The 25448-nt window shown below is 48.6% G+C and overlaps 1 protein-coding gene across 2 annotated transcripts in view; it reads right to left on the bottom strand.

Annotated features, from left to right (window-relative positions):
• The window catches only part of osbpl11 (oxysterol binding protein-like 11), a 206409-nt gene that overhangs the window by 41292 nt on the left and 139669 nt on the right, over window positions 1-25448 (bottom strand). For both annotated transcript variants that reach the window (XM_072473183.1, XM_072473182.1), the window contains exon 11: window positions 4575-4757. In XM_072473183.1, coding sequence (XP_072329284.1) covers window positions 4575-4757 — 183 coding nt within the window. The remainder of the gene's footprint in view (window positions 1-4574; window positions 4758-25448) is intronic.

Below are 25448 nucleotides of genomic sequence, written 5' to 3'. Positions count from 1 at the left end.
TGACAGCCCCAATGCCGTTCTCATCGAGGCACTACACCACAAGCCCGGTGGTGGTGGCTACACTGAAGATTTGGGGACAGTGGAGACGGCATAGGGGAAAGACTGGAGCCTTGGGGGGGTCCCCGATAAGAAACAACCATAGGTTTGCCCCGGGGGGAATGGATGGGGGATATGGAATGTGGCAAAGAGCAGGAATAACGCAACTGAAAGATCTGTTTGTGGATGGGAAGTTCGCGAGTCTGGGAGCGCTGACCGAGAAATATGGGTTGCCCCAAGGGAATGCATTCAGGTATATGCAACTGAGGGCTTTTGCGAGGCAACAGGTGAGGGAATTCCGCAGCTCCCGACACAAGAGGTGCAGGACAGAGTGATCTCAAAGACATGGGTGGGGGATGGTAAGGTGTCAGATATATATAGGGAAATGAGGGACGAAGGGGAGACTATGGTAGATGAACTAAAAGGGAAATGGGAAGAAGAGCTGGGGGAGGAGATCGAGGAGGGGCTGTGGGCAGATGCCCTAAGCAGGGTAAACTCGTCGTCCTCGTGTGCCAGGCTAAGCCTGATTCAGTTTAAGGTATTACACAGGGCGCATATGACTGGAGCACGGCTCAGTAAATTTTTTGGGGTGGAGGATAGGTGTGCGAGGTGCTCGAGAAGCCCAGCAAATCATACCCATATGTTTTGGTCATGCCCGGCACTACAGGGGTTTTGGATGGGGGTGACAAAGGTGCTTTCAAAAGTAATGGGGGTCCGGGTCGAACCAAGCTGGGGGTTGGCTATATTTGGGGTTGCACAAGAGCCGGGAGTGCAGGAGGCGAGAGAGGCCGATGTTTTGGCCTTTGCGTCCCTAGTAGCCCGGCGCAGGATATTGTTAATGTGGAAAGGAGCCAAGCCCCCGGGGGTGGAGACCTGGATAAATGACATGGCAGGGTTTATAAAGCTAGAGCGGATTAAGTTAATTCTAAGGGGGTCGGCTCAAGGGTTCACCAGGCGGTGGCAACCGTTCGTCGAATACCTCGCAGAAAGATAGATGGAATGGAAAAAAGATGGCAGCAGCAGCAGCCCAGGATCGGGGGGGGGGGGGGCGGGGGAGGAGGAACTAGAAGGACTCTCAGGGTTGTTAATATATACTGTATAATATGTATAGGTCGTTGCGACAGATAATTATATATTGGACTGTTAAATTAGATTTTTGGAGAGTGTTACTTGTGATAAGGCAGTTGCCAATTAGGGTTAGTTTTCATTTTTGTTATTTATTATTTATTCATTTTTTGTTTATAAAATAGGTCATTGTTATTTGTGTTGTTATAATATTGTGTAAAGGATGCACAATGTACTGTGTTGGTTGACCAAAAATTTTCAATAAAATATTTATTAAAAAAAAAACTAATTGTTCCAGTACTGTTGCCACAAGTTTGGAGGAATTATTACCCTCATCCCCCTCAACAAGCATCTGCCCTGTACTGTCAACTCAGGTTTCTGGAAACATGGCTTTAATCTAGCGTGGGTTTCCATTATCCTCCCTTTTAATGCCATTTCCAGAGTCTTCCCCATCATGGGATCATTTTTGGTATGTCAGTTGATCTGAGCTGCAATCACTGAAATGCACTCTTATCTGTGCACTAAAGAAGATATTTTCATTACTGAGTGGTATCTGACCAGCCAGCAAAAGCAAATGTGGCGATGCATCAGCATTGACATGGCTCTCTAACTGACGCTATTTGACCATTGTTGAAGTCTGCTTGCTGTCAATGAAGGAATACCTTTATTTGGCCCCAAAACAGCTGTTAGGGCCTGTGTTCTGTCAACAATATGAAATGAGGACCATCAAGGATTTGGTGAAATTTTCTCACACCAAAAATAAACTGAGCGTAGATGGATTCAGCACTTAAAAGGTATATGACGCAAAAGCTATTGGTCTTTTTTCCCCTGAAGGTAGTGAAACCACCACTCCAACTCCATATGGCGAGGCATCATAGGCAAGTTGTAATGGTAACTTCAATGCCAACACTTCAGACTTCTTCAGTGCTTGTTTAACTAACTGGTATGCTGTCTCACATTGTGTGGTGTCCATTGTCATGCTTTTTTTTTTTTTTTTTTACACACAAAGTATGTAATGATAGGGTTGTTAAATTCAGGACAAATTTCCCATTGTAGTTAATTAACTCTAGGAATGATCTTAAATGTGTTACATTCGTTGGTCGTAGGGCTGCCATAACAGCCTCCATCTTCTTAGGTGCTTTGTGTTATAATGGCGAGCAGATGTTAAGATTCTGCTGCAACATTCATTTGCAGGTAGCCTGCGATAGGTCGATCTTGCTGAACTTCTGTCTTCCTGCTTGGCCGGCAAACAAATCCTCAGTCAATGGTAACTGATATTGATCTGGGCAGAGGACCGGATTTGATGGTTGTTTTGAAATCTCTGCAGATCTGTATAGTTCCAATCTGCTTTACTACAGGCATAATAATAATTTATTGTCACAAGTAGGCTTACATTAACACTGCAATGAAGTTACTGTGAAAAGCCCCTAGTCGCCACATTCCTGCGCCTGTTCGGTTACATAGAGGGAAAAATCAGAATGTCCAATTCACCTAACAGCACATCTTTCGGGATTTGTGGGAGGAAACCATAGCCTCGAAGGGCCGAAGGGCCTGTTCCTATGCTGTACATTTCTTTGTTCTTTACCCAGGAAGTGTAGAAGATTGTAGTTTAGTCGGGCAGCATGGTCGGCACGGGCTTGGAGGGCCGAAGGGCCTGTTCCTATGCTGTACATTTCTTTGTTCTTTGTTCACCCGGAGGAAACCCAAGCAGACACGGGGAGAATGTGCAGACTCTGCACAATGACCAAAGCCGTGAATCAAATCTGGGATCCTGGCACTGTGAAGCGACAGTGCTAACCACCGTGCCGCCCACAATAAAGGCGCCCAGTCACTAGTAGCAAAGGGATCCAAGACTCCTGTATCCACAAGTATCATTAGTTCAGGTTTTACCTTTGGATGTTTGGCAGAGGATACTGCTCCAGCCTGGAGACTCTTCGGCTGGCTATTCTACTTGATCTTTAGTGACGCTTGTACTCCTTTCATGGATCTCACTATGTTCTCAAATACACTTCTGTATTTCTTGAAGATGTTCTGTGGATCCGTGTTAGAATCAACTAAGCTGTTCACAGCACTTCCGTTCAACTTTATCTTTTCCAGCTAAGAGCAGCCAAAGAAAACTGGAAAGTGTCCTCGGACAACTTGGAGCAGCAGCTCTGCAGTTTGTCCACTTAAATCTACTTTGACTATGATGTATTGTCTTAAGAGCAGTGTGGGTCCTCAGGATGACATCTGCTAGCTTTAATGGTAGGTTACTCAAATTTTGTTCATAGCTGATCTCGGGAATTAGGGAGACGGTAATCTCCCTAATTCCTAAGTGTCGACCTTCAATTTTATACGACGTCCATTCAATTTTGGAACAACCGAGAACCAATGTAATTCACCTTGAACTCAAAGTACATTAATCAAATTGATGTGCTGTGTCCCCATTATTGGTATTATTTTTTTCTTCCACACTGTGACTTCTCTTGGTGGAATTTGTTTTGTTTCTTCCTCGAAGTGTGTTCTGTGTTTTTCTTTGAACGTTCTTCTCTGGAGAAACTGATTTACTCTGGCAAGTTCTTGCTGCGTCACCAATTCTGCCAGAATTTTTACATTGGCTATCCTTGCTCCAGCAATCAGCCTGTGAATGGTCCATTTTTGAAGAGTGATGACACCCTGTTGCAGGGTAGATTTCCTCTGAGCAGCAGCCAGTTTGTGAATCCTCATGCCTGCTCAGAGTTGAGAAGCCTTCTTAGCAGCAAGCTCCATTGAAATGGCGATCTGCAAGACTGTTTTAAGACTTAAATGGCCCAAATACCAAGTGGTCTCTAATCGTATAATCCAGAGAGGCACCAAATTCACAATACTCCGTGTGGCGCTTTAGGGTCACAACAAACTGTTATATTCTCCCCTTCTAGTGGATTCCTCCAGTGAGCAATCAGAGAGGGGTGGCACAGTAGTTATCACTGCTGCCTCACACCGCCAAGGACCCGGTTTCAATTCTGACCCTGGGTGACTGTGTGGAGTTTGCACGGTCTCTCCGTGTCTGTGTGGGTTTCCTCTTGGTGCGGCTGTTTTCTCCCAAAGCCAAAAGATGTGCAGGTTTGGTGGATTGGCCATGCTAAAGCAGGGGTGGGTCTGGCATATTTTACATGAGTCCATTCTCAGCAATGAAGTCAAAGTGCCAATTGCAACTGCTGGACAGAATCTAGAAGCTGCATTAAGCTGTTCTGAAAAATTCATGTCAGAATTGAAACTTGTGAAGATGGAAGACTGCAAATTTCACGTTGAATAGTGATATGTATGTTATGAAAATATGCATGTGAAGAACACCAACTTGTACTGTAAATGTGTTTTCTACTAAAATTGAAGCTGTGTCTCTGTAGCCACATGTGTGGCTAGTCAGTAATTTCAATTGGACAACATTACTGTAGCGCCAGAAATGATAATTCCATATACTGTGCTTAATACTACAGTATTACTAATTGCCTTACCTGGATTCAAATGGGCCTTGTTTCTCAGTTGGTCGCACTCGCTTTTTCGTGACAGCAAGTTTAGTTACGTCCACAATTTTACTGTTTCCATTGTTGTAAGTGAATTCAAGCAGACCATTCCATTCACCCTGCACTCTACACACAACAGTGTTTGTTGAATTGTGTTTTACTTCAGCTGTCACCCTGAAGGAAGAAGTTACACATTTCCACATCACTTGTATTGGAACATAAACATCAGAATTTAGGAAACTAAAACGTAACTGCAGTTCCAGCTTCTTCTTATGCTTTGAATACTAACAATCACAATATGTAGGAGCAAGAATGAAACAGCAGCTGAATACCCAGCTTCTTCAGGTGTTAAAGATAGCTCTATCGAATTCTTCGTGAAAAGAGACAGCCTCATCTCTGTCAAGTGGATGGGCACATTCATTTTAGACTCCAAAATTTAGACAGGCTGCCTTCACCTTGGATTTCATCTCCTTTCCCACTTGTGATCTGCCCCAGTCCCTCAATCACACCACTCCCAATTCCCATGTAATTTTGCAGTTTCTTTTTGACCTCATATTCCTCTGTCAACTCATCTTCTTCCAGGAGACTCACCAACACTTTTGATCCTATTCAACTATTTACCACTCTAACTTATGAGGCTACATATTTGGTGACATAGTTAATAGTTCTCTTGAAGCTAACCTTTTAAAATGTCCTCTCCTGATCCATTTGACCCAGATCAGGATGTTTCTGGCTCAAGAAAGGGGTTGCCGCTGGATCTAATTCTTAGGAATGAAGTGGGTCAAATGGATCATTAGGGGACATATTAAAAAGTTAGCTTCAAAAAAGGTCAAGGCTGTCTTTAAAGAGAGGATGGTGTGGGTACAGTCAAGGTACATGAATATGTTAAAACCTCTTCCAGCAGGGGCGGTGGAACAGTGGTCCCTGCCAAAGGATGAATCAGTACTTGCTGAACACCATTTGGAGGAAGCACTGAGGATGGCATGGATGCAGAACATTCTCTAGGTAGGGAACTTCATTGTCCATCACAAAGAGTGGTTCGGTAGTACCAGTAGTGCTGGAAGAGTCCTAAAGGACATAGTTGCTGGGCTGGATCTACGTCTGGTGGCGAGGGTAAAACATACTTCACCTCATCCTCCCTAACCTGCCTGCTGCAGATGTTTCTCTCCATGACAGTATCGGTAGGAGTGACCACCGCACAGCCCTTTTAGAGAAGAAGTCCCATATACACATTGAGAATACCTGCCATAGTGTTGTGCAACACTACCACTGTGTAAATGGGATAAGTTTCGAACAAATCTAACAACTTAAGACTGGACAACCGTCAGCAGCACCAGAATTGTAATAATAATCTTTATTAGTGTCACAAGTAGGCTTACATTAACACTGCAATGAAATTACTGTGAAAATCTCCTCACAATCTGCAACCTCATGGCCCGGCACACTTTACAATTGCCATCAAGCCAGGGGATCAAACTGGTTCAATGAAGAGTGCAGGAGAGCATTCCAGAAGCAGCAGCAGGCATATTTGAAAATGAGGTGTTACCCTGGTGAAGGACAGGAATCCTTGCATGCCAAACAGCATAAGCAACAATTGATAAACAAAGCTATGCGACTCCACAACCAACGGATCAGATCGAAGCACTGCAGTCCTGCCACATCCAGCCATGAAAGGTGGTGAACAAATCAACAACTCACTGGAGGAGGAGGCTCCACAAATATCCCCATCATCAATGATGGAGGAGTCAAGCACATCAGTTAAAAAGATACAGTTGAAGCACTTGCAACAATCTTCAACCAGAAGTGCCCGGTGGATGATCCATCTCGGCCTCCTTTGGTGGTCCTCAGCAACACAAATGCCAGTCTTCAGCCAATTCAACTCACTCCATGTGATATCAAGAAATGGTTGAACGCACTGGATACTGCAACGGTTTTGGTTCCTGACAGTATTTTGGCAATAATCTGAAGACTTGTGGTCCAGAACCTGCTGTGCCCCTAGCCAAACTGTTCCAACATGATGTGGAAAGTTGTCCAGGTATGCCCGGTACACAAAAAACAGGACAAATCCAACCCAGCCAATTATGGTCACATCAGTCTATTCTTGGTCACCAATAAAGCAATGGAATGAGTCATCAACAGCACTATCAAATGGTATTTGCTTATCAATAACATGGTCACTGATGCACAGTTTGGGTTCTGCCATGGTTACTCAGTTCTGACCTCATTACAGCCTTGGTTCAAAAAGAGACAAAACAGTTGAACTCCAGAGGTGAGGTGAGAGTGACGCCCCTTGACATTAAAGCAGCATTTGACCAAGAGTGGCATCAAGGAGTCCTGCCAAAACTGGAGACAATAGGAATCGGGAAGAAACTCTCCACTGGTTGGAGTCATGCCTAGCACAAATGGAGATGGTTGTGGTTGTTGGGGGTCAATCATTCCAGCTCCAGGCCATCACAGCAGTGTCAGGAAAACACAGGTAGTTTTAAATGATCTACATTTGTGTTGTAAAGGATTAAAAATAAGGTATAGTTTTAAAAAGGTTGAATTAAGTGTTTTTGTGTTACAAAAGGTTAGTTTCATGCCAGACATGGGGGTTTGTATGCATGGGGGTTTGGCCAGCCCAAACTTTATTTTTATTGTGCTTAGAGAGGATTACGGCATAAAAAGTAAACAAAATGGGAGAAGTATCAATTTGGTGCTTAGTAGCCAGGGGCACCTTCAAGGGTGGGAATACTTTTTGCGTTTAGCTGGATTTATAGAAGTTAGGTAATGAGAAGCAGCTCTGACTGCTCTGCTCGAAGCAGAAAGTCATACAAGTGCACGAAAGCAAGCTCCGGAGGAACTAAAGGATTATCCTTATTTCTTGAGTTTGAAACAAGAATATTCCGTTGGGGACCGAGTACCTGAGATGGTGTAGCATTTTGGGTACATGTTACAATTCAAGATAAAGGAACCCAGAAAGGAGAGGTGAAAATCTGGTGTGAGTGGTTGCACACAGGGCAGCTCCTGCTTGAAGGCGTAGAAAAGAGCTGTTTTTAACCCAAATTGGGTGCAAATTCGACAGAAAAGTGTGACAAGGTCGGAGAAGTTCCCCCGGGAGTGGCATGTCTGCTGGTTACCAAACCCGGCAGAAGGTGAAAGATACGGCCAAGGAGTTGGAAGAGACCTGTGGTGCAGCAGCCAGTGGAAGGATGGCGGAGGGGGAGGGGCCAGTGTAAGTAGCAACGCCCCAGATGCAACAGTTGATAGCCTTCATTAAGGAAGTGTTCCGCCTGCAGAGGAAGAAGATGCAAGAGGATCGCTCGAAGGCCATTGAAGGGACTGTGGCAACTCTGAAGGGCTCGATTGAGAGGGCGGAGAAATGCGCAGGGGTCTCATATCTGAGAGAATTGAAGGAGAGGGTAGAGCTCCCGAGAGGAAGTGAGTTTAGGTACCTGCAGGTAAGGGGCTTCGCGCAAAGGTTTGCAAAAAGTTCCCCAGGTTGCCGAGATACACCCTGCTGGAACGAATGTTGCTTCTGGATGTGGAATGGGAGGGCAGGATCGGAGACATATAAAAGGTGGCTGGGAGAACAGGGAGGTAAGCGGGTGGTGAAGATTAAGGAGAGTGGGAAGGGGAGCTGGGATGGGAGATAAACTGGGGAGTATAGAGTGAGGTGCTGTGAAGAGTAAATCTGACCTCCTCATGCGCAAGGGTGAGGGCGAGTTCAAGGTCATTCACATGGTACATATGACCCGGGCAAGAATGAGTGGGATGGCAGATAGTGTGAGAAGTGTGGGCAGGGACCAGCAAACCACACACATGTTCTGGGGCTGCGAAAAGTTGGAGAGATTCTGGGCAGGAGTGTTCAGGGCGCTCGCAAGGATAGTGCGGGAGGAGGTTGAGCTGAACCCTCTGGTGGAGGTATTTTATTGGAGTGACGGTCAGCAACTCAACCGGGGGGTATCAGGAGATTACTTAATGTGATCATGATGCCTTTTGAGGGAGGCCTTTGATCGGGTGGTATGGGAATAATATCTATGGGAGGTCCTGGGGCGGTTTCGGTAGGGACTTGCGGACTGGGCCCGGTTGTTATATCAGTGTGCGGATGAACCGGGTGAGTTCAGACTACTTTAGGCTGCACCGGGGGACGAGGCAGGGTTGCCCACTTTCCCCACTGCCGTTTGCCCTGGCTACAGAGCCGTTAGCAATGACACTGAGGACATAGGGGGTCTGGCAGGGGGAGTGGATGAAGCACAGGGTCTTACTATATGTGGATGATCTACTTCTACATATTTCAGGCCCGCTGGGGGGGGGGATCTGAGGGATAATGGAATATTAGAGGAATTCGGACGGTTTTCGGGGTCTAAATTAAATATGGGCGAGAGGGAGGTCTTTGTGATTCAGGCGAGGGAGCAGGAGCAGAGATTGGGGGAGATGCCGTATAAGGTGGTAGGGGGGAGCTTTCGGTTTTTGGGCATCCAAGTGGTGCGGGACTGGGAGCAGCTGCACAAGCGGACTCTGGCTCGGTTGGTAGGACAGATGAGGAGGGACTCTAGGAGGTGAGAAGCGCTCCCGCTGTCATTGGCGGGGAGGGTGCAGACAGTCAAGATGACGGTCCTCTCGAGGTTCTTGTTCGTCTTTCAGAGCCTTCCAATTTTATCCCTGAGGCGTTCTTTAAAAAGTGAATGTGGTGATTTTGGGGTTTGTGGGCACGGGTAAAACCTTGTGGGTGAAGAGGGTGCTGCTGGAGCAGGGGCGTGGAGGGGCTGACCTTTCTGAATTTTATAAATTATTATTGGGCGGCAAATATAGCGAGAATCAGAAAGTGGGTAGTTGGGAGGGGGGGGGGGGTCTTTTTTGGGAGCGGGTGGAGGTGGCCTCATGTAAAGACATGAGTTTGGGGCATTGCTATCGGCACCAGATACTCCACAAGCCCAGTTGTAGTGGCAGCCCTGAGGGTGTGGGGACAGTGGCAGCAGCACATGGGGCTGGGAATGGCGCGGTATGGCCACCGATATGTGATAACGACCGCTTCGCTTCAGGGGCGTTGGATGGGGGGTTCTGGAGGTGGCAGTGGGCAGGGATCGAGAGATTTGGCGATCTCTTTATTGATGAGGGCTTCCTGAACTTGGAGGAGGAGCTGCCAGGTGGGAATGTGTTCCGGTATCTGCAGGTGAGGGACTTTGTGCGGAGGCAGGTTTCGACCTTCCCGCATCTGCCACTCCAGGGGCTACAGGATAAAGTGATGTCGAGAGTAGGAGTCAGCGTGGTCTCAGAGATCTACAAGGAACTGATGGAGTGGGAGGGAGTCCCGATAGAGGAGATGAAGCAAAAGTGGTAAAAAGAGCTGGGTGGGGAGCTGGAGGCCGGATTATGGGCGGAAGCCCTGAGGCGAGTCCATGCATCCTCGTCGTGTGCCTGCTCAGCCTAATACAATTCAAGGTGGTCCACCGGACGCATATGACGGTGGCCTTGATGAGCAGGTTCTTTGAGGGGGTGGTGGATAGGTGGATAAGCCATGTTGGCTGGGGTTTGTTATTGGGTGGGTCTGTTGGTTCGCTTGTTTTTATTCCTGTTGATACCTGCTGGTTAAAATTATAAATGCCTCAATAAAATATTTTCTTTAAAAAAAATTCCACCGGGGTAGCGGCCTGGTTGGGGGACTTTCTTCGGCTGGAGATCAAATACGAATTGAGGGATTCTGTGGAGGGTTTTGAGGCAAGTTGGGGGATGTTTGTGACCGTGTTTGAGGAGTTGTTTGTCCCGGGGGGGGGGGGGGAGTGGAAAGGGGGAGAATTTGTACAAAAGTTTGTTTTCCAAATTGTCGATGTCTTGTAAATTTTCATGCATGTTTTGAATAAAATACGTTTTTTCCAAAAAGAAATCCTGGTACTGGATTCTATCTTAAAAGTGGATTGGAAGCTTTCCTCGAAAAGATGGTTGGAAACCCTGGAGATGAGTCTTGATGCAACAGGTGATGGAAAGCATAGTTTGAAAGAAGATTGCAACTTTGTAGGAGTGGAATTATGGAAACCTATATGGGAATCATCTGGGGGATTGTGAAAAGAAATCCATAGGTTGCTTCAATGGCATCGGCCATTTGGTTTCAGAGCGAGGTGCTATTTTTTGAAAACTACACATTTGTGAAGCTAAGGGGGAAGTCATGGAATCAAAGAATTTACAGTGCAGGAGGCCGCCATTCGGCCCATCGAGTCTGCGCCATCCCTGGGAAAGAGCTGGGTGGGGAGCTGGAGGCCAGATTATGGGCGGAGGCCCTGAGGCAAGTCAATGCATCCTCGTTGTGTGCCAGCAATGGAGTTAAAACTGCAATGAAGTTACTGTGAAAAAGCTCCTCGTTGCTACATTCCGGCAGGATATTCGGGTACACAGAGAGAAGAGGGGGGGAGGGGGGGGTGAGAGAGAGAGAGAGAGAGAGAGAGGAGGGGGTGAGAGAGGAGGGGGGTGAGAGAGGATGGTCAGAGAGAGAAAGACATAGGGTGCCTCCCTTCTCTCTGTGTACCCGAATGTCTTGCCGGAATGTGGCAACTAGGGGCTTTTTCACAGTAACTTCATTGCAGTGTTAATGTAAGCCTACTTGTGACTATAAAGATTATCTAAGCCCTCGCCTCCACTCTATCCCCATAACCCCATCTTACGCTGGGGCACTAAGGGGCAATTTAGCATGGCCAATCCTCCTAAACTGCACATCTTTGGACTGCAGGAGGAAACCAGAGCAGCTGGAGGAAACCCAGGCAGACACGTGGGAGCAAGTGCAAACTCCACACAGTCACCAGACGCCAGAATTGAACCTGGGTCCCTGATACTGTGAGTCAACAGTGCTAACCACTGTGCCACCATGCCGCCCTCTTTTTCTCTCTCAGAAATGGAGAATCCAACCCATCAAATCACATTTTTCTGCATTAGATTTCATGGGCAGCACAGTACCACAATTGCTTCACAGCTCCAGAGTCCCAGGTTCGATTCCGGCTTGGGTCACTGCCTGTGCGGAGTCTGCACATCCTCCCAGTGTGTGCGTGGGTTTCCTCCGGGTGCTCCGGTTTCCTCCCACAGTCCAAAGATGTGCAGGTTAGGTGGATTGGCCATGACAATTGCCCTTCGTGTTCAAAATTGCCCTTAGTGTTGGGTGGGGTTGCTGGGTTATGGGGATGGGGTGGAGGTGTTGACCTTGGGTAGGGTGCTCTTTCCAAGAGCCGATGCAGACTCGATGGGCAGAATGGCCTCCTTCTGCACTTAATTTCTATGAAATCTAATTTGAATGCCCAGTTTACGAACCAGTCTGCAGTCTCCTGACAGTAACTGGTATCTGCAGGTGAGGGACTTTGAGCGGAGGCAGGTTTCGACCTTCCCGCATCTGGCGCCCCAGGCGGAATGTGTAAAAAGAATGAGTGAACGATGAATTTTAGAACCAGATGGAGTTTTAGAATTCGGGCAGAAGAATTGCAGAAGAATTTTGGATTTCTTCAAAGGCAGTTCTGTCCTGCCAGATAAGGTCAGTAAGCATACAGTAATTAACTAAATCGTGCAATTCATTCATCTTGTTCGCTCAGACTAAAGCCACCATGATTGCAATTGAGTAAAGCAGTATTGTTTAATTTTCAAACCATTCATGTTTAATTTTTTTTCTTGTTGTTAAAAACTGATTAGCATTCCTGCGACTCTGTTCCTCCACAGTTTCTAAACAAAAGTAAAAGTTAAGGTGTTTTGAGCCAGGGTTCCGATGTGGAATGTTCCTGTCCAGTCGTAACACGGGATCAGAAGATGATCGACTTCCGGTTGCGGCGATGACCAGCTAAGCCGCACGTTTCGGCGGCTCCAGCTCCAACGGACCTTCGGGCTCTTTTAAGAGACCCAACGGGAAATTTTCGCGCGACGAAACCCGGTGTGGGGTGAGTGAATAGGGAGTCCCCCCCCCAACGAAAGAGGAAAATATCGGCGGCGGCGGCTGCAGCGCGAGGAATCCTCGACGATAGGGACAGAAAGGAAAAAGAAACAAGATGGCGGCGGAGAAAGCCCAGGCGACATCGGGGCCCGATCAAGACGAATTTCTAAGACGGTGTGTGGAGCTACTAAAGAAGGAGGTGCTGACCCCGATGCTACAGGCAATTGAGGGGCTTAAGGAGGCACAAAGGACCCAGGAGACAGAGCTCCACGTGGTGGAGCAGAAGGTGACGGATAATGAGGACGAGATCAAGTATACTGGCGGTCAAAACACAGACGCACGAGGCTCTCCACAAAAAGTGCATTGAAAGGATTGAGGCCCTAGAAAACAGAGCACGAAGGAAGAACCTTCGGATTCTGGGTCTCCCTGAGGGAGTGGAAGGAGCGGACTGTGGGGCTTATGTGAGCACAATGCTAAGCTCGCTGATGGGAGCTGAGGCCCCTTTGGGCCCCTTAGAAGTGGAGGGAGCTCATCGGATCCCGGCGAGGAGACCAAAAGCGGGAGAACCACGTAGGGCGACAATCGTGCGATTTCACCGCTTTAATGATAGAAAATGGTTCTGAGATGGGCCAAAAAGGTACGGAGTAGTAGATGGGAGAATGGTATGGGTGTACCAGGATTGGAGTGCGGAGGTGGCGAGAAGGAGGGCGAGTTTTAATCGAGCCAAGGAGGTGTTACACAAGAAGGTGAAGTTCGGGATGCTGCAGCCGGCACGACTATGGGTCACGTACCAGGAGAGACATCACTACTTCGAAACGGCGGAAGAAGCATGGACCATTATTAAAGATGAGAAATTGGATCGGAACTAAGGGACTGATAGTGCAGGGAAATGTTACTGTCGATGTAAATAGAGAAGTAAATTGGGAAGGGGGGAGACACTAAGAAATGTGGGCGCCGGTGGGGGGGGGGAAAGAAGGGACATAGGCGGATGATGAGGAATGGGAGTGGGGTGGGAAAGGGAGCTGCGCCACAAGAGGCGGGTCAGCTATAGAGATGTTCCCGCGCCAGAAAGATAATGGCGGGAAGATAGGCGCAAGGTAGATGGGAGTTCCCCACACGGGGGGGTCAAGGAGTGAGCAGGAGAAGCCGGGGTCAGTTGAAGTCAGCTGACTTGCGGAAGCAATATGGGGGGAGCAATCACGCTAGAGGGGGATCTAGCGGGGGGAAGGGGGGGGGATAACTGGGTTGCTGCTGCGGAAATCAAAGAGGAACTGGCTAAAGAGTGGGTGGTCGGGGCTGGAATGCGACACCTGGGGAACGAGTGGGAGCGCGGAATCGGGACGTGGGACTGGCCTAGAGAAGGTGATGGCTAGTCGACACGGGAAGGGGGCAGGTAGCCCCCTAGTGAGGCTGATCACGTGGAACGTGAGAGGCCTAAATGGACCGATTAAAAGGGCCCGAGTGCTCGCGCACTTGAAAGGACTAAGGGCAGACGTGGCTATGCTCCAGGAGACGCACCTGAAGGTGGCGGACCAAGTTAGGTTAAGGAAAGGATGGGTGGGACAGGTGTTCCATTCAGGGCTAGATGCAAAGAATAGAGGGATGGCCATACTGGTGGGGAAACGGGTAGCATTCGAAGCAAGGAGCATTGTAGCAGATAGTGGAGGCAGATATGTAATGGTGAGTGGCAGGCTGGAGGGAATGGAGGCTGTGTTGGTTAACGTATATGCCCCGAATTGGGACGATGCGGGATTTATGAGGCGGATGCTGGGACGTATACTGGACCTGGAGGTAGGAAACTTGATATTGGGAGGAGACTTCAACACCGTGCTGGACCCAGGGTTAGATAGATCCAGATCTAAGACCGGAAGAAGGCCGGCAGCGGCCAAGGTGCTTAAGGGGTTTATGGACCAAATGGGGGGAGTGGATCCATGGAGATTTCTTAGACCGAGGGCCAGGGAGTTCTCCTTCTTCTCCCATGTTCATAAAGTGTACTCCCGGATAGATTTTTTTGTTTTGGGAAGGTCGTTGATCTCGAGGGTGGAAGAAGCTGAGTATTCAGCCATAGCTATTTCGGATCATGCCCCACATTGGGTGGACCTGGAACTAGGAGAGGAGAGGGAGCAGCGAGCACTCTGGCGATTAGATGTGGGATTGTTGGCGGATGAGGGAGTCTGTGGAAGAGTGCGGGGATGTATCGAGAGGTACCTGGAGGCCAATGACGACGGGGAGGTCCGAGTGGGAGTGGTATGGGAAGCACTAAAGGTGGTGGTCAGAGGAGAGCTGATCTCCATCAGGGCCCACAAAGGGAAAACAGAGGCCAAGGAAAGGGAAAGACTACTGGTGGAGATCTTAAGGGTGGACAGGGAATTTGCGGAGACCCCGGAGGAGGGACTGTATAGGGAGAGACGACGACTCCAGACGGAGTTCGACCTTCTGACCACCAGGAGGGCAGAGGTGCTGTGGAGGAAGGCACAGGGGGTGAGGTATGAGTATGGGGAAAAAGCTAGTCGCCTGTTGGCCCATCAGCTGCGAAAGAGGACAGCGGCGAGGGAGATGGGGGGAATTAGAGACGAAAAGGGAGCTACGGTGCGGAGAGCAGGGAAGATAAACAAGGTGTTTAAGACCTTTTACGAAGGACTGTATAGGTCCCAACCCCCGGAGGGAAAAGAGGAGATGCGGCAGTTCCTGGATCAATTAAGGTTCCCGAGGGTGGAGGAGCAGGAGACGGAAGGCCTGGGGGCACCAATTGGGGTGGACGAGGTTACCAAGGGGCTGGGGAATATGCAGACAGGGAAGGCTCTGGGACCAGATGGGTTCCCGGTGGAATTTTATAGAAAATATGTGGACCTGCTGGCCCCGCTGTTGGTGAGGACTTTTAACGAGGCCAGGGAAGGAGGGACTCTACCCCCGACAATGTCGGAGGCGACGATATCGCTAATTTTGAAGCGGGATAAAGATCCGCTGCAGTGCGGGTCCCATAGACCTATTTCACTATTAAATGTGGACGCCAAATTGCTGGCAAAGGTGCTGGCATCGAGGATAGAGGACTGTGTCCCGGGGGTGGTGCACGAAGACCAGACAGGGTTCGTAAAGGGGAGACAACTAAATGTCAACGTGCGACGGCTATTAGGGGTGATAATGATGCCCCCAGTAGAGGGGGAGGCAGAGATAGTGGCGGCAATGCATGCAGAGAAGGCATTTGACAGGGTGGAGTGGGAGTACTTATGGGAGGTGCTAAGGAGGTTCGGGAACGGGTTTATTAGCTGGGTCAAACTTCTTTATGGGGCCCCAACAGCAAGTGTGGTCACGGGTCGGCAAAGATCGGAGTATTTCCGACTATACAGGGGAACAAGGCAGGGATGCCCGCTATCTCCAATACTGTTCGCGTTGGCAATTGAACCACTGGCCATGGCGCTGAGAGACTCCAGGAAATGGAGAGCGGTGATTAGAGGGGGAGAAGAACACCGAGTGTCGCTCTACGCGGATGACCTACTGTTGTATGTGACGGACCCAGTGGGGGGGGATGACAGAGGTCATGCAGATATTGAGGGAGTTCGGAGATTTCTCGGGATATAGGCTTAACATGGGGAAGAGTGAACTTTTTGTGATACACCCTGGGGATCAGAGTAGAGGGATAGAAGGCCTGCCTCCAAGGAAAGTGGAAAGAAACTTCCGATACCTGGGGATTAAGATCGCCAGGAGCTGGGGAACCTTGCACAGACTTAATCTGACACGATTGGTAGAACAAATGGAAGAGGACTTCAAGAGGTGGGACATGCAGTCGCTGACATTGGCGGGCAGAGTGCAGGCAGTAAAGATGATGGTCCTCCCGAGGTTCCTATTTGTATTCCAATGTCTCCCTATACTAATTACTAAGGCCTTCTTTAAAAAAATAGACAGGAGCATCACGAGCTTCGTGTGGGCAGGGAAAGTCCCGAGGGTAAGGAGGGGGTTCTTACAACGTAGCAGAGACAGAGGGGGACTGGCGCTGCCGAATTTGGGCAACTACTATTGGGCCGCCAATGTGGCGATGATCCGTAAATGGATGATGGAGGGAGAGGGAGCGGCGTGGAAAAGACTGGAGAGAAAGTCCTGTAAAGGGACGAGTCTAGAGGCGCTGGTGACGGCGCCGCTACCGCTCTCACCAAAAAAATTACCACGAACCCAGTGGTGGCGGCAACATTAAATATCTGGGGACAGTGGACGCGACAGAGAGGTGTGCTGGGAGCCCTGGTGGGGTCCCCAATCAGGAACAACCATAGGTTTGCCCCAGGGAGGATGGATGGAGGATTCCAGAGCTGGCACCAGTTGGGAATTAGGAGGGTGGGAGATTTATTTATAGACGGGACGTTTGCGAGGAAAAGTATAAGCTGCCCCGGGGAAACTTTTTTTTAGGTATATGCAGGTGAGGGCGTTCACAAGACAACAGGTGAGGGAATTTCCATTGCTCCCGACACAGGGGATCCAGGATAGAATGCTCTCGGGGGTGTGGGTCGGGGAGGGCAAGGTGTCAGAGATATACCGAGAGATGAGAGAAGAGGGGGAGGAGCTGGTGGGCGAACTAAAAGGAAAGTGGGAAGAAGAGCTCGGGGAGGAGATAGAGGAGGGTATGTGGGCTGATGCCCTAAGCAGGGTAAATTCCTCTTCCTCGTGCGCCAGGCTTAGCCTGATTCAATTTAAGGTGCTACATAGAGCACACATAACGGGAGAAAGGTTGAGCAGGTTCTTCGGAGTGGAGGACAAGTGTGGGAGGTGCGGCGGAAGCCCGGCAAATCACACACATATGTTTTGGTCGTGCCCGGCACTGGAGGGGTATTGGAGTGGAGTGACGGGAGTGATTTCGAAGGTGGTGAAGGTCCGGGTCAAACCAGGCTGGGGGTTAGCTTTATTTGGAGTTGCGGATGAGCCGGGAGTGCAGGAGGCGAAAGAGGCCGATGTCGTGGCCTTTGCGTCCCTAGTAGCCCGGCGTAGGATTTTACTCATGTGGAAGGAAGCGAAGCCCCCCGGACTGGAGGCCTGGATAAACGATATGGCGGGGTTCATAAAACTGGAGCAGATGAAGTTTGCGCTGAGAGGATCGGCTCAAGGTTTCACCAGGCGGTGGCAGCCATTCCTCGACTACCTAGGGGAACGTTAGAGGGAAGATAGATGACCAGCAGCAGCAACCCGGGGGGGGGAGGGGGGAGGGGGGGGGGGGGGGGGGGGGGAGTTTTAATTTATTTTATGTTAAATGATTAGTTTACCATGTTGGTTAGTTATTTGTTATTAGACTGTGGTTATGATGTTACATGTACTGTTAAATTTTCTTTTTCTTATGTTTGATGTGTAAGGGGTAAAAATTGTGATCGAAAAATTTTCAATAAAATATATATTTTTTTAAAAAGTAACACTGGATCACAACAAAAATAATTCCTTAGATCAGTTTCCTAAGCTCAACATCTTCAGCTGATTCATCAATCACCTTCCTTCCATCATATTTAGAAGTGGGGATGTTGGCTGATGACTGCACCATTAGTGTCTCTTCAGATACTGAAGCAGTCCATCTTCGAATGCAGCAAGACCCTGACAATATCCAGGCTTGGCTGACAAGTGGCAAATAACATTTGTGTCACACAAATGCCAAGCAATGGCCATCTCGAACAAGAGAGCATCTAACCATTTCCCCATGACATTCAATGGCATTACTGTCGCTGAATCTCCCACGGTCAACATCCGGGGTTGGAGGCTACCTCTGACCAGAAATTGAACTGGACTGGCCACATAAAAACAGTGGCTACAAGATCAGGTCAGGAGCTAGGAATCCTCTGGCGAGTAACTCACCTCCTGACTCCCCAAAACCTCTTCACTGTCTACAAGGCACTAGTCAAGAGTGTAACGGAATACTCCCCTTGCCTGGATGAGTGCAGCACATCAACAATCAAGCAGCTGACACGATCCACAACAAAGCAGCCCCCACTTGATTTGGCACATCATCCACAAACATTTATTCACCCCACCGATGATGCAGAGTGGCAGCCAAGTGTACCATGGATAAGATGCACTGCAGGAGTTTACCGAGGCTCCTTAGACACTTCCACACCCATGACCAGTACCATCGAAAAGGACAAGGGCAGTAGATACCTGGGAACACCACCACCACCTGGAAGTTCTCCTCCAAGCCACTTACCATCCTGACTTGGAACTATATTGTCGTTCCTTCATAGTCATTGGGTTAAAATCCTGGAACTCCCTCACCAGCAGCACTGTGGGTTTACCTGGACCACATGGGCTGCAGTGGTACATAAAGACTGTTCACCGCCACTTCTCAAGGACAATTACAGATGGGCAATAAATGCTGGTCTAGTCACACCCCATGAATGAAAGGAAAAAACATTTTCACAGGAGGAGCAAAGATAGGACAAGCAAGGACAGAGATTCTTGGATGACAATAGAAAGGGAGAGGAAGATCATGCAGGAAAAGGGTGCACATGACACATTTCAAGTTGATATATAAGTGAGAGCCAGGCTAAGTATAGGAAATTTTAAATGGAGGTGAAAAAGAAATAAAAGTATCAAAGAGAGAGTATGATAAGAGACTAGCAGCTAACAGAAGTGGGAATGTTAAAGTATTTTGTAGGAGTATTAATAGAACCATAGAATTCCTACAGCTACAGTGCAGGAGAAGACCATTCCGTCCATCGAGTCTGCACCAACCCTCCAAAAGAGCACCGTACCTAGGCCGCCCCCCCCGCCCCATTCCTGGTGTAGCCATCTGGGATGGCCACTTCCCGATTTAAAAAATGGACAGTTTGCAAAGATTGCAGGGAAAATGGACAATACTGAGAAAGCAAGCAGGTGCAGAGTTTGTCTGTTGATTGGGGCCGCAGCCTCCTAGACAAGGCCGAAACTGCAAAACCATTACCATACTAATGGGCCATGCCCGGGGACAAAAGAGTAACATTTAAGTAAACAATACCAAGGCAGACACCCCAGTACCAGAGGACACCAGAACAAAGCAGGCCAACGGCCACCTAGGACACGCCCAGCAATCAGGGCACCCACCCCTTTATTGGAGGAAATCGATAGGAACGATTGGGAAACGGCCCAATTAATTGGGGCCAAGTTCAAGGCCCACCCAAAAGCGTGCAAAGCCCCCTTTGGGTTTGAGAAGAATCCCCCAAGAGAGAATCTCTCTCTTGTGGCTCCGGCTCTCACCAAGGAGAGACCTGCCAAAGCTGCATCAGAACAAGTAAGTCCAAGGTCAACGCATGCTACCAGACAGACGCTCTTAGCTGTTATTCCATACCAGTTCAACCCCAGCAGCCTCAGAACCGAACAACGGCCTTTGTTCCTCTGACTGAGTGGGCGCCTGAAGCGAAGTATAAGCTTTAGCAGAAGTGATAGTTTAGTCTGTAGAGTTTTGTGCATGAGTATATTTAACTGTGTGTGTAAATAAATGAGCATTGAGTTTGAACTTACTAACTGGTGTATCGAGTCTTTGATCAGTATTCGGTTTTGAATCTTGTGGCGGTATCGCGAGATACCTGGCGATTCTAGAGCAAAACGTAATTTAGAATTAAGAAAGGCGACCATATTGGCCGCCATCTTCAGAGCCAAATAAAGAGAAACACAATTAGCAACACTGTAACCCACTTAATCGTTGGACACGAAGGGGAAATTTATCATGGCCAATCCACCTAACCTGTACATCTTTGGATTGTGGGAGGAAACTCGAGCACCCAAAGGAAACCCATGCAGAGAGGGAGAAGGTGCAAACTCCACACAAACAAGGCTGGAACTCCAAGGCTGGAATTGAACTTGGATCCCTGGCGCTGAGAGTCTGCAGTGCTAACCACTAAAATGGTAGCAAGAGGTTGAATGGACACATTTAGGGACCAAAAAGGAGATTTAGGCATGAACACAGAAGGCACAGCTGGGGTAGCCTTTGGGAATTTGTTTTTACCAAAATGATGCTGCCCAAGTCAGAATGAAGAGTTGAGGTAATTTGGGCTAAAATTGATAAAGTGGAGGCATTAGAAAAATTGGTTGTTTTATATTGGCAAGTCATTCAAACCGGGTAGTAGAAGCAATAAGGGTGAAAATTATGAAACAACTGGCCCTAAACCTACTTGGAAATATATCGCCATACCTTTACTGTCGTTGGGGCAAAATCCTGGAACTCCCTCCCTAACAGCATAGTGGATGTACCTACACCTGAAAGACTGCAGCGGTTCAAGAAGGCAACTCATCACCACCTGACGGGCAACTAGGGATGGCCACTAAATACTGGCCTAACCAGCGACACCTACATCCCGTAAATGAATTTAAAAAGTCACACATGTGGAGCTAGGTAATGAAAGAGATGGCAGATCCAATTGCTCCCGCCAGGGTACTTTGTTTTTGGCCCTTTATACCCAGCTTACGGGCGATATTTTGGAGGAAATTGATGTAGTTGGATGGAATAAGATCCCCTCGTATGAGTAATGTTTGTTAAGTATAACAAGGCAGAAGTCGGGCAAGGGATTGTCCTCAGGCAGAGAAGTTCCTCATGCCTCAGCAGGGGGGGGGGGGTGGTCTGCTGTGTCATTGGCCCCTTGGTGGTCGACTGGGAGGTTGGTTAGTTTCTTGATCGATGAGTTTAAAAAGCAGCGGCAGGCAGTCAGTGAGGATCTGGAGAAGGCAATGGAGGGGGCTTTGGTCCCAATTCGGGCAGCCATGGACAAGATGGATTGGTGGATAGAGGCACAAGGGGCGACGATACAAAGGCCGAGGTGGTCCTCTCTGACCACAGTGATTGGATTGTCGCCCTGGAGGTGGAGATGGCAGTGCTGACTGAGGAGCGTAGAGTGCTAAAGGCAAAGATTGATGATCTGGAGAATCGCTCCAGACACCAAAACTTAAGAATTGTTTTGCTGCCGGAAGTTCTGGAGGGTTCAAACGTCACGGATTATATGTCCAATATGTTCGGAAAGTTGATGGGGGAAGAGGATCTATACAACTCCTCCTGAGTTTTACTGGGCCCTTTGGTCGTTGAGGCAGAAGCCCTGATCTAGCCATTGGGAGCATGAGGTGGTCTAGCCTTCCACGCTCTGGGAAGCCCAGAAGGCAGTTATTAGAGGGAGATAATCTCTTGTAAGGCACATATGGATAAATCTGGGAAGATGGCGTTGCAGTAGATGGTGGACTTCATTCTCGAGGTGGACCGCTAGTACTCGATCTCCTCGACACCGGAGTTATTGACAGAAAGATAGAAATTGAAAATGAGTTTTGAGTTGTCGTCAAAAGGTAAGGCGGTGACCCAGCTGCGAGAGGGACTTTGATGAGCATGGGGAGAAGGCCAGGCTCACCAGCTGAGATGACAGGCTACCTCCCGGGAGCTAGTGCAGGTTAGGGACTCAGGTGGCAGGTTGGTCCCATCCCCAAAGAAAGTTAATGAGGTGTTTGAGGCCTTCTACTGTGGTTGTATGAGTCAGAGCCCCCGAAGGAGGGCTCTTCAATGAAGCAATATTTAGATGGGTTGACCTTTCTAGAGATGGAGCAGGAGAGAAGGCAGGAGTTGTAGACACCGATTGGGCCAGAAGAGACCATGAGCTGTATTCAATTAATGCAGGCGGGCAAAGCACCGGGTCCAGGTGGGTCCCTCATTGAATTTTACAAACAGTTTACTGATCGGTTGGTTCCACTTCTGCTGGATATGTTTAAGGATTCCGTCTTGCAGGGGATGCTGCTGGCCACGCTGGTGCAGGCATCGATTTCCTTGATCCTGAAGAAGGACAAGGACCCCATGGAATGTGGGTTATATCGGCCTATTTCACTGTAACGCTAATGTTGAGTTGTTAGCAATGCGTTTGGAGCTCTGCCTTCCTGGGATGATTTCAGAGGTGCAGACTGGATTTGTTAAGGGTTGGCCAATATTAGGATATTGTTAAATGTTATCCTCCTTAGGAACCAAGCCAGATGTGATTATTTCAATGGACGTGGAAAAGGCGTTCGATAGGATTGAGTGCGGGTACCTCGGAGATCCTGGCGCGGTTTTGCTTTTGGCCAAAATGTATTTAATGGATTAGGCTTTTGTACAGGGCCCCCACTGCAAGTGTACGTACTAATGCCCTGAGCTCGGGTTATTTCCAACTGAATAGGGGGGCGCGACAGGGGTGTCCATTGTCTCTTCTCGTGTGTGCCTTAGCAATCGAGCTGCTGGCCATTTTGTGGAGGTCGGCTAACAGATGGAGGGGGAGAGAGCATGGAGGGAGGGAGCATAGGGTGTCCCTATATGCTGACGATCTGTTACTATGCATCACTGAACCACTCTCTAATGTGGGGGACATAACGGAGTTTGCTCAGGGAGTTTAGCTCCTTTTCAGGGCACAAGCTGGATCTGGGCAAGAGTGAATATTGGGAGAGGGTGAGAAAAGAGTTTGTCTTTTTATTAAGCTTCTGTTTTCTCTTTGGTGGGTGGGGGGGTGGGGGGGGGGGGGGCTGGGTGGGTGCACTTTTGGTATAGTGCGGGTTGGGATTTTTTTTTTTTTTTGTTATAATGAAAATTTTGCTGGAAATATATTTTTAAAAGATGACCACAAGCTTAAGAAGGTAGATTTTAAGAAGAGTCTAAAAAGAGGAAAGAGAAGAACAGAGATTTAGAGAGGGAATTCCAGAGTTTCGGACCTTGGCAATTGAATGTTCAGTAGCCAATGGTGGTAGTGGTTAACATTGAGAATGTTTGGACGACTGTAGTGTTGGGGAAGATTAGAGATAAGGGGTGGGATTCTCCAATCCCGCGGCGGAGTGTCCACGCCGTCGTAAATGCCGTTGCGTTTTACGATGGCGTGAACAGGCCGCAATTCTGGCCCCTCCAGGGGGCCAGCACGGCGCTGGAGCAGTTTGCGGCGTTCCAGCTGCAGATCCCGGCGCGAACTGTGCACCGCGGAATCTGCGCATGCGCAGTTGCACCGGCGCCAACGAGGACATGCGCAGTGGCCTCCTTCAACGGGCCAGCCCCGACGCAACATGGCGCAGGACTACGGGGCAGGCGCGTAGGAAAGGAGACCCCCAGCCACAGAGGCAGGCCCGCCGATCGGTGGGCCCCAATCGCGGGCCAGGCCACATCGGAGGCCTGAGAAGGACAAGTGTCGGACCCCACCTCCCTCCCCAATGACTGCCACCCGACCCTTACACGCCGAGGTCCCGCCGGCCCAGAGCAGGTTAGAACGGCGCTGGCGGAACTCGACTCTTTTCTTACGGCTGCTCGGCCCATCCGGGCCAGCGAAGCGGTGGGCCGGCCGCGTAGAGCGGTCCTCGACCAGCGCTGCGCCAACCACGCCGGCGCCGATTCTCTGCTCTGCGGAGAATCGCGTGCCGCGTCAGGGCAGCGTGGCACCATTCGCGCGGCCCACCGGCAATTCTTCGACCCGGCGCGATGTCGGAGAATCCCGCCCAGGGAAGATTACAGAGAGAGGGAAGATTATAGAGATAGGGGAAGATGAGGCAGATTATAGAGATAGGGGGAGATGAGGAAGATTATAGAGATAGGGGGAGATGAGGAAGATTATAGAGATAGGGGGAGATGAGGAAGATTACAGAATTGGGAAAAATGGAGCTCTGGAGGAATTTGAAAAAAAGTACGAAAATTATAAAAATTAGGCTTTTCTTAACCCAATGTTGGTAAGCATGCAGCAGCTTAGCACGCAGATAGCAGGGTTTTGGATTACCTCACGTTTATGGATGGTGCAGATGGGATGCCCGTCAGGAGAGCATTAGAATAGTCAAGTCTAGAGGTACCAAAGGCACGGATAAAGCTTTCAGCAAATCAATTGAGAAAGGGGAGTTGGACGATATCACAGGAAGTCAAAATAGGCAGTTTTAGCAATGGTGTGAATGTGGTTGGATTGATTTCTCAGAGTCAAACATATCATAAAAAGTTGTCAACAGTTTGATTCAGCCTCAGTCAGTAACCAGGAGGGAGGGTGTCAGCAGCAAGGCAATGAAGCTTGCGGCAAGGATCAAAGACTGGCCAAGATCAGTTGGATAAAATCTCTGCTCATCCAATATCAGATGCCAGTCAAGTAGTCTAACAATTTAGAGACAGTGGAATAGTTGAGTGAGGTGGTGCTGAGGTAGAGATTGGCAATGTTAGCACACAAGTAGAAAATGATGCTGCATTTTTGGATGATTTAATAGAGAGGCAGTATTAAAGACTAGAGGATGATTAGCCTTCCTTGCTAGAGGGCTAGAAAAGCGGTTATTCAACAGATACGCAAAGGTCTGGGTTATACCATATCATGAGTACTGTGTACAGTACTGAATGCTGTACTTTATAGCAAATATATTGACTATGGAAGGAGTGCAGTGCAGATTCACCAGAATGTTACCAACGTTCCATGGGTTAAATTATGAGGAACGATGACATAAACTAGCCATGAATTCCTTAGAACATAGAAAGTTCCGGTAATGTTTTTAGAATTTTGAAAGAAATTGACACAGTGGTCAGAGAGAAACATTTGCCATTGGTGTTAAGACTTGGACAAGGGGACAATGAAGAGTGCAGGAGGGCATGCTAGGAGCGGTACCACGCATACCTATAAATGAGGTATTAACCTGATGAAGCTACAACACAGGAACACTTGTACGCCAGCAGAAAATGACAGACCGAGCTAAGCGATCCCACAACCATCAAGACTTGATTGACACCATATTCATCAGCTTAAACATTAATTCCCTCCACCACAGTGGCAGCAATGTATACCATCTACATGATGCATTGAAGCAGCTTATCAAGGCGCATTCCAAACCTATGACCGCTACCATTTAGAAAGACAAGGGCAGAAGATACATGGGAACACCACCACTAAGTTTCCCTCCAAGCCACTCACCATTCTGCCGTAGAAAGATATTGCTGTTCTTTCACTACCACTGGGTCAAAATCCAGGAACTCCCTTCCTAACAGCATCGTGGGTGTACCTACACTACGTGGACTCCAGCGGTTCAGGAAGACAGTTCACCGG

The sequence above is a fragment of the Scyliorhinus torazame genome, chromosome 2, assembly GCF_047496885.1.
Source record: "Scyliorhinus torazame isolate Kashiwa2021f chromosome 2, sScyTor2.1, whole genome shotgun sequence".
Taxonomy (NCBI): Eukaryota; Metazoa; Chordata; class Chondrichthyes; order Carcharhiniformes; family Scyliorhinidae; genus Scyliorhinus; species Scyliorhinus torazame.
Note: the sequence above shows the minus strand (reverse complement) of the source record. Positions and strands in the feature narration are given on the sequence as shown.